This window comes from Myotis daubentonii, chromosome 11 (genome assembly GCF_963259705.1).
Source record: "Myotis daubentonii chromosome 11, mMyoDau2.1, whole genome shotgun sequence".
NCBI lineage: Eukaryota > Metazoa > Chordata > Mammalia > Chiroptera > Vespertilionidae > Myotis > Myotis daubentonii.
The window spans coordinates 54,526,100-54,542,476 of record NC_081850.1 but is presented as its reverse complement, the minus strand read 5'-3'; the positions used below and the strand labels follow the sequence as shown (position 1 = coordinate 54,542,476).

The window sequence follows — 16,377 nt, the reverse complement described above, 5'->3', positions numbered from 1 at the left end:
TCGGAATAAACAGGCTTGGCCTCTGCAGAGGGTTCCTCGGGGAATCAGACCTGCCACCCTCACCTGGTGCACCCAGGGAACACCACCTTCTCCTCCATTGGCTCCACCTGGGCTCCCATGATGCTTCCTGCCTCCTGCACAGCTTCCCAGAATGCCTTGGGCCTGCAAGGAAATTAACAATTGTGTTTGTACCAAGAGCTTTTTGCTCTGTACTAATGAGTAACAGTTGTAATTAATATTTAACACGTGTGAACAGCAGGTCTGCGGAGAAAGGGGGGGTTAAATGAGAGAGCTGGGATCACTTGTTTCCTTTGGCTAATATGTTACTGAGGGACAGGTTTTTCCAGTTGGCTTTTCTGTTTGACTTATGAATGAATTCATTTAGTAACCCAAAAAGAAAAAAAGGAAAAGAAAAACACTAGCATTTAATAGCTTTGATTCATCTGCTAATTATACTGATAGATGGAAATGTTCCTTTAAGTGCCTTTGTCTCTGTGGAAAAACGAAGATTTGACAGTATGTCTGTGCTCTTCTGTTTGGCAGATCAGGGATCTTTGTGTGGATAGAGATTTTTAAGCTCCATGAGGTCAGAGAGTCTGCCTCCTTGTTCACACCTGGGTCCCACCTAGATCAATGCCTGGCACACACTGAACACACACTTATTTGCTAAGTTTATTGAATAATTCAGGTCTCAGGGAAACCAACCCCATGTTCTCTTTATGATGCTACAATACATACGTAATCATGTGGCCTGCTCACACACGGATGGTTTGTTTTCATATTAATTTTTTATGCTGTACACCTGTCTTCTCCCAATGAGGCCGGGGACCTGCACTTGGAGGGGCATTTTTGAGTGGCTATTGACTGCTATGATTGCCGCCTCTGGTCTGAATTCCCGGGGAGAGAGTGTGTCCCTGCCTGTCTGAGGATTGCCCATGCATCTGGATGCCACATTGGGGATGGGGAGACTGGTGTGCCAGTGGGTGGCAGGCAGAGAGCCATGCACCTGGCTTGTCCCCTCCTCTCTCTCCTGCCTTCCCTCGCTGCCATCTGTGGAGGGGGCAACAGCAGAAACATAAACAGATGGGCCGGGGCTTTGGGGCTCCTTGGCCAGGAAACTCATTTGCACAAATGCTCACCCTGCTTCCTCCAGGCCTTCTGAGGCTTGTGGATGGGGGAAAGCCTGTCTCGGGGCCGAGGGTTCTAAGTATCTGTGAGCAGGTGAAACGTCAGGGGACACTGCATCCGTCACTAGCAGGCCTCTTCACCAGAACTACCAGAGTGCACGTGATTTCAAGTGCCAGGGGGTCTAGATGTAGAGCCCCATGTTGCCACTTGCTGTGGGTGATCCGAGCAGGTTGCCTCTGTTTCTTTGTGTGTAAAATAGAGGCAGTAAGTGCCGAGAGTCAGGGCATAGCTCGGTGATGCTGCTTTTGGTATCACTGTTACGAGAATGTCGTGCTGCAGACAGGACTTGTGCTGAACTCATTAGAGGCCTCTGGCATTCAAAAGACCTGGATTCAAGTCCAAGTTCAAGTCAAGCTGATGACTTGGGGCAAGTCAGTCCCTTTTCCAGCCCTGCTTTTCTCATCTGTAAAATGAGTTATACCAGTAAAGATGGCTTGCTTCCGCAGGTAAAGGCTCCTGTGTTGGGGTCATTTAATCATTTTCATCAGGATTTTTCTTTACATTTCCTGTAGCCAAGCAGCAGCCTTTGGGACAGGGTCTTTGCACCAGGCAGTGGTGTCCATGCTTCCTTTGGGACACAGGTAAGAGGATGAAGGCACACCTCCTAGTGCCAGGCCCCCTTCCCCAGCCCAGGCTTGGCTCTAGTTGACTGTGTTCTTGGAACCCGGTCCATGTCCTGGCGCCTGCCTCGCAGGCTTCCCGATGCCCTGCTTTGTGGAGAGTCACTGCGGCCTCCCCTCACAATGAGGACCTCTGTTCCCAGGCACCACCCACAAGATGTGGCAGCGTGGTGCCCTGGGGCCTGCATGTGTCTCCCAGGTGAACACAGAGGCCTCTTGTTGTCGATCCTGAAAATGCAAACTAAACATTTGCTGAGCCACATGTTGTCTTACAGCTTACCTGGAGCTGTCACTCACGGGCGGGGGGGGGGGGGGGGGGCGTTAGTGGAGAGTGAGGCCAACTCTTGAACTGGAGGGGAAAGGGGGGCTTTACCTCTCTGGGCCTCAGTTTCTCCACCGGAAAAATGGGAATTCTGAGAATTTGTGTGCATATATGCATAACCCATGGACACAGGCAATAGGGCGGTGAAGGCCTGTGGTGAGGGGCAGGGGTGAGCTAAAAGGGGTCTTGCTATGAGGAGCTGCAGGGCACAAAGGAGGAGAAAGGAGTTCTGCCTGCGGGTCTAGGGTGAAACCTGCCCCAGAAGGCAGCGTTGGAGCTGAACTTGGAAGAATGTCTGGGGCCTTCTTACACAGATAGTGAAGAAAGGGGTTCTAGAGGGCAGGCACAGCCGAGGCCTGGGCAGAAAAGTGGTGATGGGTTTGGGAACTGGCCATTCTTGTGCCTGGGGCCTTGGGCTGGTTGTGAAACCCAGAGGGTTTTTGTAGGAGAAAATGTATCAAATTGGCATCAAGTCCCTGAGGACCTCAAGCACCAGAGTGAGGAATTTGCCCTCCCTCCCAGCACCGGGAGCAGCGAGGCCCCTGAGCCCCGCAGAGCTGTGCTTTAGAGGCCCGTGGGCTTTTTGGAACCTGGCCAGCCCTAAACCCTAAACAGAGAGGAGCTGGACCCCGGAGGAACACAGTTATTTCATCTAAACAAACATTTACTAAGCACGTCTCCCTGCCAAGCGCTGCTGTAGATTTAGGGGCAGACAAGACAGGAGAGGGAAAAGCGAAATAAAATGAACGGCCGGGCTGATTGGGGAGCACTGGTGTCAGTGCCCACTGGGCTACAAGAGAAGTGCCGAGTGCTGTGAGCCGCAGAGGGGGCAGGTGGGGTCAGGGGAGGCTCTGTACCGTGCTAGGAAGCTTCTAGGTGTCCTACAGCCGGAGCAGAACAGTGGTCACTCCAGGTCTAGAGGATTCGTGAGGCACAGCCCTGCATGACTGACCCTGCCTGTGTCTTCATGGGGGGGCGGGGCACGGACCTGGAGTGGGGTAAGCCTGCCCCTGGTGACCCACAGGCCTGGGCTCAGGCCTCGGTCCCCCCTGAGCTTTGAGAACCTGGAGGAGTTTTCCTCACCTCCTCTGAGGCCTCACCCATTACCCATAGGGTGGCAGGGTTCTTGGAGGGTTAGAGCGGGTGCCTGGGACACCCTCTTCCCTCATTTTCAGTGACCGAACTTCAGGGCCAGTTGGTATAAAATCTAGAATACAGCAGGTCCTCGAATAACGCCCTTTCCCTGAACATTGTGTCATTATAATGATGCCGAAGGAACTCTCGTTTAAATGAATTAGCCTGTGGCAAAGTTGGTTTTGTTATACTTCGTTTTGCTTAAAGTCACAGAAACTGTCAGTGATGTTAAGTGAGGACGTTACTGAATAAGTAGGAAGGGGACAGCGTTGGAAGCTAACCTGGATAGAGCAGGAGTAAGAGGCCTCCTGGAATGTGAGGGGCACCTGAGCTGGGTCTAAAGGATGAGGCCTGTCACCAGACCACAACTGCTGGAAGGACATTGCCGGCATCACAGAGGGGCCTTGTCACCTGCCCTGGAGAAAAAGGCTGGGGGAGCCGTTCACCAGGCTCCTCTCCCTCTCCTGCTGCCGCTCCTGCTGCCGCTGGGTCTGGTCCTGCCCACCTGACCCCTTCCTCCTGCAGAATGTGTAATTTGCCTACAGGTGGGATTAATTAGGTGGGATTAGTTAGGTCCTGTCATTCTAAACAGCTCTACGGGGTGGCATATTTTTTTCTCTAAATGCACATATTCTTTTGAGGGCTGTGTCTTCCTTTATCTTTTGCAGAAAGTCACTAGATTAAAAGAATTGCCATTTTAAATTGCAGATTAAAGACAAACTTAATTAGAAGGAATGAAGGCAGTCAGTCGTGTTTGGAGCTTCAGTTCAACGCGTGTGTTGTTTTTTTCTTTTGCTCCTGAATCACTACACTTGGAGTTTGTATATTTTTATTTTAGGTGAAATGATTTGCCTAATTAAGCCTGTCATTCATCACCACCTGTTCTCTCTAAAATATGTGGCTATATTATTAAGCTTGCACGCAAACGTATAAATTAATTCAGCAGGGAATTACAGTGTTGACTAGGATGTTATTAGGTTGTATCCAATTTATTTGGTCAGAAAACTGATATTTTCCCCCCCCAATAAAGTGAAACAACAGCTTATTAAGTTTCTTCAGTCCTTTGTTGAGCACTTGTTATGTCGTAGGCATGGGCTAGGCTTGGCGGTTGGGGCAGGTATGGTACAGCCCCTGCCTTCGGGCTCCTGGGGAGCCAGAAGGGGAAACTGGCGATTAGGATACCATCGTTTAAATCAGGGTTAGTCTGGGGTCAGGGATTGCTTCCTGGAAGAGGTGACCCCTGAAGGGCAGGTGGAATCAGTCAGGTGGAGAGGTTGATACAGCTCAGTGGAGGGTTGGGCATGGTGAGTGATCCTCCTGGAAGGGGGCGTGGTCAGATCTGAGGCTGGACAGTTAGCCAAGTTGTTGGTTCTGAAGAGCTTGGGTTTCTTCCCCAGCCTATGTTCCATGCTCTGTGCCTCTCTTCTCAGTTGCTGTGCCAGGAGGTGTGTAGTAGGAATTTATTTTGGCAGAAATACTAAAGTTCTTATTTTAGCCAGTGGAGCCCCAGGTTGTCATAGGTGAAAATGCCTTGCCATTTATATGGTCCCTCCCTCTCCTCTGCAGGTGGCAAAAGTAAACAAGAGCCTCCGTCTCTCACCTAGACCCTCCCCACACCATGCCCCTTAGCTTGCTCCCTCCTCTCCATTCCTGACAACCAGAAAGAGAGCAGAGGAAAGGGAAGGCATGGTGGAGAGGCACTAGCTCAGTGTTTCTCAACCTGTGGGTCGCGACCCCTTTGGGGGTCGAACGACCCTTTCACAGGGGTCGCCTAAGACCATCAGAAAACACATATATAATTACATATTGTTTTTGTGATTAATCACTATGCTTTAATTATGTTCAATTTGTAACATGAAAATACATCCTGCATATCAGATATTTACATGACGATTCATAACAGTAGCAAAATTATAGTTATGAAGTAGCAACGGAAATAATTTTATGGTTGGGGGTCACCACAACATGAGGAACTGTATTAAAGGGTCGGGGCATTAGGAAGGTTGAGAACCACTGCACTAGATGGTCCCATGCCCCTGACCCCATCTCCTGCTGTGCCCAGATCTCCATCTCAATGGGGCATTCATTACACAGGGCCCTGGCCTCGCCATCGCCTAGCTGGTCTCCCTGCCTCCAGGGTTGCCCCAAACCCTCCATCAGCAGTTATAGAGGACTGATTCTAAAACCCAGTCTGAGAATTGAATTTATTGATTTAACTAAGAATCAAGTCCCAGCTCTTTTGAAAGGGGTTCTCTGACCAGGCCCCTTCTTGTCTGCCTGATCCCATGGTTAGCCAGCCCCTCCTACAGGGCTCTGCAAGCTCAGAACCTGCTTCACCTCTTCCTCACCCTTCTCCTCAAAAAACTATATACCCCATTTGACTGACTGCCATGAGGGCTGGTGTGGTTCAGCAGGAACTTTGATGGGAGACGCGGGCTGCTGGGAAGCCAGGGAGGGGCCCATAGTGACACGTGTGACAAGGCCCCAGCTCTGGGCTTTACCCCCTCACCACCTCTATGAAAGCCTAGAGGGGCCTTGAGGTCATTGCTGTCTTATCTGTGCCTGAGGGTGGACACAGGACAGAACTGTGGCCAGAGAGCAGGGCGGGACCCCAGCAGTCCTCTCTCTGTCCCTGCTCCATGCTGCCAGTCCTGACATCACAGCTACTCACGAAGCCTAGAGTTTTCTGTGTCTTCCCCGTCCTGGATAATGCCAGCCTCATCCTTCCAGCGCTCAGGCCAAAAGCCTGCTGTCTCCTCTTTTTCTCGCACTCCACACTGAGTGCGGGAAGGTCCGCTGTCCCTGCCTGCAGAGCGCAGCCAGGCTCTGACACCCTCTGTCACTTCCATGCACAGCTCCAAGGCCAGCCCCTCCTATAGTAGCTTCCTCGCTGCTCTCCCTGTGCTCCCCCTCCATCTCGCTTTTTTTTTTTTTTAAATAAACTCTTTTAAAGAACAATTTTAGGTTCACATCAAAATTGAGCAGAAAGTACAGTGAGTTCCCATAGGCCCTTTGCCCTCTATCTCTTTTCAGCACAGCAATTCTGTTATAAAAGTGCCAGGTTAAAACCTTCCCATCAAAACATCAGAATGGCTCTCCTTTCTCTCAGAATAAAGCCAAAGTCCTTCCCAAGGCCCGCTGAGCTCTGCTTCCTCCCACTCGCCTCCCCTCACCCCCACTCCCCCGCAGCCCTCCCAGCTGTGTTGCTTCTCCAACACCCAGGCATATTCCCACCTCAGGGCCCTTGAACTTGCTCTTCCCTCTGCCTGGAATGCCCTTCCTGCAGGCAGATGTCTTCATGGCTCGTCCCTCCTTTCCCTCAGGAATTCATTCAGATGTCACCTTTCGAGAGGCCTTCCCTGCCCTGCTTTCGTTTCTCCAACGCACTTACCACCAGTTGGTGAGCTGGGGGTCTGACTGATTTATTGTTTGTCTCCTCACCGAGGTTCTGAGCTCCACAGCAGGGCTAGCTCTCTCGCTCACCGCTGTTCCCCAGCCCTGACGTGTGCTGGGCCCATGTGAATGAGTGTTTAGAAGTGAGAGGGTGAACGGATGGCCTGTGGGCCCCGCTGCAGCCTGAGGGTGACCACACACATGTGGTCTGACATGCGTGGCAGGAGCCTCCCTTCCTGCTGTTTTCCTCAGTGGTTACTAGAGAAGAGTGTTGGAGGGATGGAAGTGCTCCACAGACCTGACGGATAACCTTTTCTGTCATAGGACAAGTTCGTTCCCATCCTCGGTCCCCATAGACCTCAGTCGCCACAGACAGGCGGGGTTTTCCCACCGCCTCCCTCCCGTGAATGAGGTTGATTGCTGGGTCAGAGGGCCGCTCGCCACCTCTGCTTGCTGGTGGGAGGGGAGTGTGTCGCTTGGCCGAAGACGTGTGTTGTTTGGCCATGGCCAGCAGCTAGTCACAGCTTTGGGAACCTTGTTTCGCAGGCCCCGGCCCAGTTTACTCAGCACTCTGCGTGTGCCAGGCCCTTAGGATGTATTCCCTCATCTGGTCATCACAGCAGCCTGGTGATGGAGCAGATGGGGCCTCAGAGAGGTTGAGTGACAGCCAAGGCTCCCAGCTGGCCAGGGCAGGCTTAGGAGAGGACTCAGATCAGTTCAGTAGCTTACGTGAGGTGACCAGTACTGTGTCCACATTGAGCAGACATGATAATAAAAACCTGTAAAATATGGATGCAAAATAATACTGACCCAGCACAGACGACATGGCACACGTGGCTGAATCCTCACAACAACCCCATGAGGTAGGCACCATCATCATCCCTATTTCATCTCAGGAGGAAACTGAGGCCCAAAGTGAGACATGCAAAGTGGACTTGCTGGTTTCCAGGAATCCTCCCAGCAGCTCGTTTCAGCTCAGTGTTTTCTGCTCTTTGTGCATTGTCTCCAGGGTCATCTTCCCCAAGCCCACGGGGGTGAACGATGCTCCCACAGGCCCAGCAGGGGCCTGTCCCCCGTGATGGACACTGTCCGGCCTTACCTGGGGGCTGGGCCCAGGGCAGGTCTGGCTGTGTAGGACCCACACAGGGGACAGAGTGAAGAGATGCAGACCGGGGGATGCCACATGACTCTGACTGCAACTCTTGTAGGGTTGTCCCAGAAGAAGGGGGGCCAGTGTGGCCTTTGCAGCACTGGTGGGATGGGAGACTGGGAGGAGAGGAGCCACTTGGAGGCAGGTTTTTGGCACAAAATGAGGAATAACTTTCTTTCCTGAGAACTGTCCAGGGGACTGAGCCCACGCAGGAATGCTGGGTCCCTCCTCCTGGCTGGAGGTTGCAGGGGTTTCCTTTGGGGATAAGGCTGAGCTCAGTGGCTTCTGCAAACTTAACTAGCCCCATGGAAGTGCTGCCTGGCTTTAACAGCACCTTTGTGCCCTGTCTTAGGAAGTCCACATCCTGAGAGCCATGTGTGCTCATTGCTTGGAGCTCTTCCTTCTGCCAATTGCAAAGCCCCAAGGAGAACAGTCAGTCGACTCTTACCTCACTATGCCCGCCCCCCCCCCCCCCCCCCCGCCCCGCTCCTGGAATTCCTCAGGCCAAGCTCCCGTAACTGTGCACTCTCTCTCCACAGCCCAGTTTAATGGCAACGAGAAACGACAGTCATCCCCCTCGCCTTCCCGGGACCGGCGGCGCCAGCTTCGAGCTCCTGGAGGGGGCTTCAAGCCCATCAAGCATGGGAGCCCCGAGTTCTGTGGGATCCTGGGAGAAAGAGTGGATCCTGCTGTCCCACTGGAGAAGCAAATGTAAGTTCTCAGAGGCAGAGCCCAACCTCAGCTCCCAGCTCATAGTCACTGCTCTTCCCTTTCTTTATCTTGTTTTAAAAACTCACAGACTGAGAAAATGTTAGTGCTCCAGGGGTCTTTCAGTCCACATCCCTACCCTGCCTCCACATACCGATGGGCATGTTGAGGCCCACGGAAGGTCAAGGCCACCATAAGGTCAGTGGCAGGTGCTTTCTCCGTCCACACGGCATCCTCTCCCTTACTTCTGAGGACTAGTAAGAGGGACACAGTTCACTCCGCCCTCCTACATCACATGAGTTTTTGAGTAGCTAAATGTATACCAAATCCCGCCCCTACTTGTAAATTAGATTTATTTTCTAGCTTGTGATGTTGTTGCCCCACATCTGCCTGGTATTCGTGCAGGCTTTGACACTCTTGGTTTGGGTTTTCACAGCCCCTTTGCCTGCTCACTTCCCCTAACACTGCTGGTAAGGCCCGTTTCTGGTTTCTGTCCTCCCCTTGACCATGATGATCGTCTCCCTTCTCTGCCAGGGTTTTAATGTGAACAGGCCCCTGATCTGCTCTGAAACCTTCAGTGGCTTCCCATCACCTGCATGAAGTCCCACCTCCCAATCCTGCCCCTCACGCTGAATTGCCCCAGACTGCATTCTCCTTTTCTCAGCATTCCACATACCTGAACTACAGTGAGGGTCTCCGGGAACATGATAAAGCAGGTCCTGGATCTTGTGCTGGTACCATCAGGTGTATTATCCTCTTAACAAGCAAATGTGTGATAAATGGGTTATCATCCCCATTGCACAGATGAGAACATCGGAACTCCAAGCAGGGCAGAGCCTTTGTAGGCTCCCAGGGTTCCAGTGCAGAGATAGGATTTGAACTCCAGCACTGTGACTCTCCCCTCACTCCCTCTCCTCATGCACACTCTTGCCCCCACCCTTAGCACACGCCTGGCACAGAGCAGGCACTCAGTCCAGTCCGCCAAGAGATTAGCTGACACCAAGCTGGTTCCTTATAAGATCACGAACTGTATCAGTCTCCGCCCAGGGAATTCTGGTCTCAGCACAGCCGACAGTGTATCCCTCACAGGAAATGCTGGCCCGGTGAGCAGGATGCAGGGTTTTCCGATGATGTCATGTGCTCGGGTGCCTTTTTTAAGCATGTGCGATCCTCGGGAGGCTGCAGCCTCTGAGCCTGCTGTACTGAGCACGTGGGTGCGGGGAGCGTTGTGTTCACCGTTTCTCATAGACATGCAGATTGGGCGGCAGGTTTTGCTTATGTCTGATCAAACTGTTTACTTTTTAATCAACAAACACAATATGATCCAGAGATGCCAGGAGCTGTTCAATGTGCATCCTCACCCAGGTCTGTATGGGGTCAGCAGCCCAGCCTACCCTCCCCCCTCCACCCCTCTTGCAGAGCTTTCGACAGGTTGGGGCCCTCAAAGACAGTTCTGTCCTCTTTCCTTTCCCGTTCCCGCCTGACTAGGCCCTTGGCCAAGTTCAGAGTCAAGGCTAGCTCTCCCTCCCCCATCATCTCTTCTTCCCAGGATTATTCTGGTCTGTGAAGGCCCTGACTCATCACCAAGAGGTGTGCTCAGGTAAAGTCCCATATCAGCACAGCCCAGTGACCCAGACAGAGAGGATCGCCTAATCCCACACCTGACTGATGATGCCTCAGTGTTTAGAAGGCACAGGGAAGAGGGGAGGCGGAGGCTGACACACTGGAGGGGGGCTGTCCTCAGGGCTGTTGAGGGGCAGTCACACATCTGCTTTCCTTCCTGGGACGGTGGAAGAGTTGCTCAGCTGCTCAGGGGACACCCCTCTCCCGCACCTCCTGGAGGCAACCCACAGCCGCCTCTGCCCTGCATGATGATTACCATCAGCACATAAACATGTTCTATTCGTGAACTTCTCTTTAAAACAAACTTCTTAAAAGTAAATAAATAAAATCTTGATCCTCTCTAGCTCCTGCCCGTGTTGGGAACATACGTTCCGTGAGGGCTGGAACTTGTTAGGGTCACCACTGTTTCCTCCCAGTGTGCAGAACGGTGCCTGGCACATCATGAGTGCTCATAAATACTGTCTGCTGAATGGACGGAGTCCCCACGGAGCTGCCAGCACTTTCTCTCTCCCTTTCGTCACCTCCCCTTCTCTCTCATCCACCACAGTCTGCTCCCCTTTCCTGCCCAGTCACCAGGTGACGGCCTCTGTCCTCCAGGGCAGCCAGCAGAGTAGCCAGCTCCCGCCTTTGCAGACACTCTGCTCCGGGTTTTTCTCCTGCCTCCCTGGCTGCTGGCTCCTCACCTCAGCCTGACCTGAAGGATGGACTGTCCGGGGCTCAGGATCTGGTGGTGATTCACCAGCGCACATCCCAGCCCACACTTCTCTCAGAACACACGACTCCCACATCCAGCTGCCTTCTTGGCATCTCCACCTGGCTGACGAATGGGCATCTCAAATTTAACGTGTTTGGATCTGGGCTCCTCATCATCTCCTAGACATGCTTCCCCCAGCTTCCCCACCTCCATAAATAGCACCACATGTAACATGTGGCTGGTTGCTCAAGCCACAAACCTGGAGTCATCTTCTTTTGCCTGGCATCAGCATCTAATGCACCAGTAAGTTCTGCCAATTATCCATCCAAAATACAGCCCCCATCTGTTCTGTCCTCCCATCTCCATGGCCACCTCCCTCCGACCACTGCGGAAGTCTCCTGACTTGTGTCCTGCTTCACTTCCCCTCTGGTCCCTCCTCAGGTAGCCTGGTTGATCTCGTAAGATCATCCAGAGCAAGTAACAATCTCAGATTGACCCTCTGAACGCCATAAGCATCTATAGGTGCAATTAAATTCAAAATTTCGTCACGTGTGAGGATGGTTCCCGTTTTGGACGCGTGGTAGTTAACTGGTTAAAACTCTCATTGCCCTCCACTACACTTAGAAGGAACTCGGACTAATTTTCTTGGCCCACAAGGCCTCTCCACCCTCATCCAGTACCACTTCCAGGCTCACAGTTCCGGACCATCCTTGCTGCTCCGTGAGCATCCCAAGCTCATTCCTACTTTGGGACCTGGGCCCTTGCTAGCTCCTCTACAGAAAGCGTGTTTTCTTTGGCCCTTTACATGATTGGCTCCTTTCACAATGGAGAGTCTCAGGTCAAATGTCATCTTCCGGGAAGCTGCCTTCGCTCTAAAGTACACTCCAGCCCCCACACCCCCAGTATTCCTACATAGCTCTTAGCACTGTCTGAAATCCTTTCCTGAATTTTTTTGTTGATTTTCCTTCTCCCTGTATCAGCCCCACGAGATCAAGGATGGAGTGAGTGGTGAGTAAATACTGGATGAGCTAATGGATATTGGATGGGCTGGATGGCGATGGTTGGACCTTAACTCCTGTGGTTCTGACCTGATGGGCCAGTTCCACTGAGTCCAGCACATCCCCAAGATGTCCTCTGCCTGGATTCTCTTTTCAGTCCCGCAGAGCCAGCTCAGGGCCAGTAGTTGGCCCCAGCCCCCTTCAAGACCACTCGGGCCCATCCTGTCTCCTGGCCAGTGGCTTCCCCCTCAGTGCCCTTCTCTCCCACACTCTGCCTGGGTCTCCTTGAGCCTCCACTGAGTTCCCTGCCTTTCTCTCCATTCGGAGCAGCTGGAGAAGCCCAGGAGGGAACCAGCAGCTTATCCTGTTTACTCCCCTGAGAGGCCCGACCGCCACCACCTCCCTAGAGCCCGCTTGCTCCTTGCTCCGGGCGGGACGGGCAGCAGGCAGCACTTCCAGGCCTTCCCTGAGGACACCTGCTTCAAATGACTGGAGCCTATTTTCCTAATAAAACAGTTTTTGTCAGCTCACTGGGGGTGTGTTACACAGGTGAAATTTCCCAGAAAACAATCTTCCCAACTGTTAACTCTTGTTTCTAAAGTCAGCGCCATCCTTGTCTGTCTCTCCCAACGACAGGCCTTTCTGAAGCACACCTGAGCCTTCACGCCTCTGAAGTGTTTGATCAGTGCAGCCCCAACTTCACGTTCCCCCGCATTTCTGTGCCAGTTTAGAAAGGAAGGCGGCTCTGAGGTCTGCACACTCCCTGCTTTTTCCCTGGGCCAGTCTCCCCTCCGAGTGTCCAGCCCCAGGGCTGACCTGTGAGTGGTCATCTCCTGGGCAGTCAGTGACTCAGTCACACGCTCCTCATACCTGCTCTCCAGTCCTTGCGTTCCTGAAGCTGGTTGGGGTTCCTTTTGTTCATAATTACATCATCAGCACTGCTGCTCCTGTTCAGAGCACTGCTTTGCGAATGGCAGGAAGTGAACGGTGAAAGGCAATGTTTCTCTAAGAGAATGTCTGTACCCAAACGCTCAGGGCTGCTGGCAGGGCACTCATGGCGTAGCCAGGACCAGGAGGCAGCATCCCGCTTACACCTGGGAATTCAAAATGCAGCCTCCGGGGTAGGCAGCAGCCAGGAATACGATCGCTGGGGAAGTTCCCCAGGGCCATCTGCAAGTTCAGCCTCATTCTGCTGATGCTCATGGCTGCCATTCATAGAAATTCATCCCATCCCAGGCTCTGCATAAGTCCTTTTATGCATCATCCCATTTAATCTTTAGCCCCAAAACAGGGGTGGAGGGATCCTAACTTGATAGAGAACCAACGCTCAGCCAGGCTAAGCCGCTTGCCCCAGACCACCTGGCTGGCCAGTGACCAACCATATGTGCCTCTGCAGCCGGAGCCTGCTCCCGCCTTGTCCAGCACCTCTGGTTCTCTTCCTGGCCCCTTCTCTCACCACCTTCCAGATGTGTTCTGAGTATGCCCACTAACTGGCGTCTTAGGGTCTCACTCTTCCACTGAATTTGTACCTTCAGCCTTTCCATTCTCAACTCTTCCCCGTTTGTCCTGCAGTTGGGGGCGTTAGGCCACCAGCCTCTGCACCCCTCCTTCTGATTCGGCCACTCAGCCACGTGGTGTCCAGAAGCAGTGATGCTGGATCCCCTCGTGCCCGGTCAATGCCAGATTCATGCGGCTGGAGCAGTGGGGTGGCCACCCTCCTGAGTGACGAGCACTGGTCATTGTCCTGCAGATGTCTCAGAGTCAACACCTGTCCCTCCTGTCAGCACCCGCTATGGCTTTGGGGTCACTTGGACGGAGAAAGCCAGAAGCCTCACATTGCACACAAGGCCCCCAGACCCGACCCTGCCTCATGGCCTCCTGGGCCTCATCCTGACCCCCACCCCCTCCCTTGCCTCACTCCACGCTGACCTCCTTGCTGTTTCCAAAACCCAGCAGGCACTCCCGCCTTGGCCTCTCCCTTTGCTGCCCATCCCTCTGCCAGAATGCTCTTTTCCAGCTGCTGTCCTTCGGGCTTCCTCCAGCACCTCCTTCAGGCCCACGCTGAAATGTCACTCTGTCCGGAGGCTTCCGTGGCCACTGCCTAAAACAGCCGTCCCTACCGAGAGCTCCAGACCACACAGCCCTGCTCTATCTCCTCCGTAGCACCTGCACTAGATGTCTGCTTCGTGAGGGAGGTGACTGTGGGTTTGTTCACTGTCCTCTCCCCAGGATCTGGCAGGCAGCAGGCACTCGGCAAAAGCCTATGAATGACTGGGCATGAGTGCACAAACGCACCTGCTTTATAACAAGGAGGCCCTGGCCGTGCCAGCTGCCTTCTAAGGGGCTGAGCCTCCTCGAGGAGGAGCAGAATTCAGGGTGTCAGCTGTGGGGTCCTGTCCTAGGGTTCTGACCCTCTCCCTTCTCCCCAGATGGTATCACGGAGCCATCAGCAGAGGAGAGGCTGAGAACCTGCTGCGACTCTGCAAGGAGTGCAGCTACCTCGTCCGGAACAGCCAGACCAGCAAGCACGACTACTCCCTGTCCCTGAAGTGAGTACAGCCTCGTCACCCCCAAGCTCTTCTCTGCAGCCTCCAGCGGAGCGCAGCCGCTCTTGAGTCTGTGGCAGAAAGACCCTCCGGCGTCCCCCCGGGAAACTTGCCAGCACGAGATACTTCAAGCCTGGGTTTTTCAATTTGATCTTATCCCCCTGGGATACTGAGGCGTCTTTATGTTCTGCTTCTGCCTCCCCAGAAGAGGAGGGGCCTCTTCCTAGGATTTATATTGAATAACCAGGGATCGCGTTCACATCTGCCTGAGCCAGGGACTGTGTGAAGCTCTTAGCATACCTGCTCTCTCAAACCTCACAACAACCCTCTGATAATAAAAAGCAGCTTGTCCCCATTTTGCAGGTGAGGAAACTGAGGCACAGAGAGGGACGTGGCTGGCCTAAATTGTAGGGTCAGGACTCGAGGCCAGCTTATGTTCTAGGTTGCTGTTTGGACAAGTCTGATTTTTGGTATTTTACAAAGGTTGTGAGGAACACTGGGAAGAGCTGGGAAGAATCCTGTTGGTGGTGGCACCTGTGGCTGCTTAAACTGTGACCTGTAAACTGTCAGGTCTTTCTGACCCACGAGGCATTGCTGTCAGGTTAGGCAGCCCCCACATAAGAAAAGAGCGTTTTGGTTGAGAGTTTCATTAGTCAACCAAAGATGGGACCCAACAGATTGTCTAAAACCCATTTTACTGATAGGAAAACAGAGGCCGAGAGAGAGGAGGTATTCCCCAAGGACACATAGAGAGTGGTGACAGAATTAGGGTATGAAAACCCAGGCCCTCCAGGCAGGACAGCACAGCACCAGGAGCAGTGAAGGCCTCTCTGCTCCAGTCGCCGGTTTTAGAAGCCGCATGGTGAAGAGAGCTGCTGGGATGCAAGTCAGGAGCCCGTGTGCGGCCGGCCATGTAGACAGTACGGTCAGTGCAGCCCAGCAAGGAGAGACTGGTCTGCGCTCTCTGCTCAGGACCAACCCCACCCAGTCCTCTGGGCTCTGCCCTGAGAGGGACAGTGACACATTGCAGAGCCGCTTGGCAGGAAACGGGCACTCCTGGACGTCCCTGGAGAAGGGAAGATGTGTGGAGACCTGGTGGGAGCCACCAGTCTTTCAAGAACCATCAGGGCAGAAGGAGCAGACGTGGTCGGGGTTCCCAGATGGAGGGTTATGGACAGCAGATTCCAGCTCAGTGAGAAGAAACATTTCCTAAGAGTCGGAGCTGATGAGGAATTAGAGCGGCTTAGCACTGACTCCGTAGGTAGTGAGCGTCTCGTCATGGGGGTGTGCACCAGGGCTGGCCGACCACCTTGCCAGGGAGTGGAGGGGATTTCTAACCAGCTGGGGAGGCACTCAGGACAAACGGCGCCTGTGCACTTTATTGTCCACCCTCAGACCCGGCAGCTTAAAGAAGCAGGTCAGTGACGCAGCTGAGGAAAATTTGATAAGCTAAACAGCAACGGGGCTGGGAGGGCGGTCAGTGGAGTAGCAGGGGACTGGTACACACCACTGGCCATGCTGACAAGGGCCAGGGGTCCTCAACTTCTCACCACTCCATGCAGCCCCTCTCCCTCCCTTGCTGTTGTGGTAACCTAGCAACCCAGGTGCCCATGAGTGAAGTTCCCAGATCTCCACGGTCCTGTCTCCAGGTGAATTGTGCTCTTCTGGGGTAGGAAGCCAGTAGCCTCAGAGGCGGGACTTCCTGGTCACCACCCTTCCTGCCAACCCAGGCAGCCTGCCCACCCTCTGAGCTTCCTCAGCACAGCAACCATCACACTGGCAGCTCTGAGTTCCTCCAGGAATCTCATTCCTCCTTGTATCCCATTGTCTGGGGCCTGGTCAGAGGGGACTTCTCAAGAGGACTGATTGAATGTACCAGAGAGGAGGGGATGGCATGCCCCATGCCAGGCCCAGCTATTCCTCCATGAAAGCCAGATAGTAGGACCACTCTTGAGGGATGGACAGCACCTTGAACGGTCCTCACAGTAACAAGCTTGTAGT

At 53.4% G+C, this 16,377-nt stretch overlaps 1 protein-coding gene across 19 annotated transcripts in view; it reads left to right on the top strand.

The window, feature by feature from the left end:
• The window catches only part of SHB (SH2 domain containing adaptor protein B), a 124,930-nt gene that overhangs the window by 85,941 nt on the left and 22,612 nt on the right, over positions 1-16,377 (top strand). For 3 of the 19 annotated variants that reach the window (XR_009447670.1, XM_059657403.1, XM_059657396.1), the window contains 2 exons: positions 8,347-8,518; positions 14,260-14,379. Coding sequence is in view for 12 of the 19 variants with exons in the window: in XM_059657403.1 (XP_059513386.1) it covers positions 8,347-8,518; positions 14,260-14,379 (292 nt within the window). In the remaining 7 variants the exon portion in view is untranslated. Of the gene's footprint in view, positions 1-6,587; positions 6,665-8,346; positions 8,519-8,606; positions 8,638-9,843; positions 9,881-10,482; positions 12,299-12,466; positions 12,775-13,402; positions 13,460-13,783; positions 14,026-14,259; positions 14,380-16,377 lie in introns of those variants that run through there. The other 16 variants (XR_009447671.1, XR_009447672.1, XR_009447669.1 and 13 more) reach the window with 14 other exon arrangements.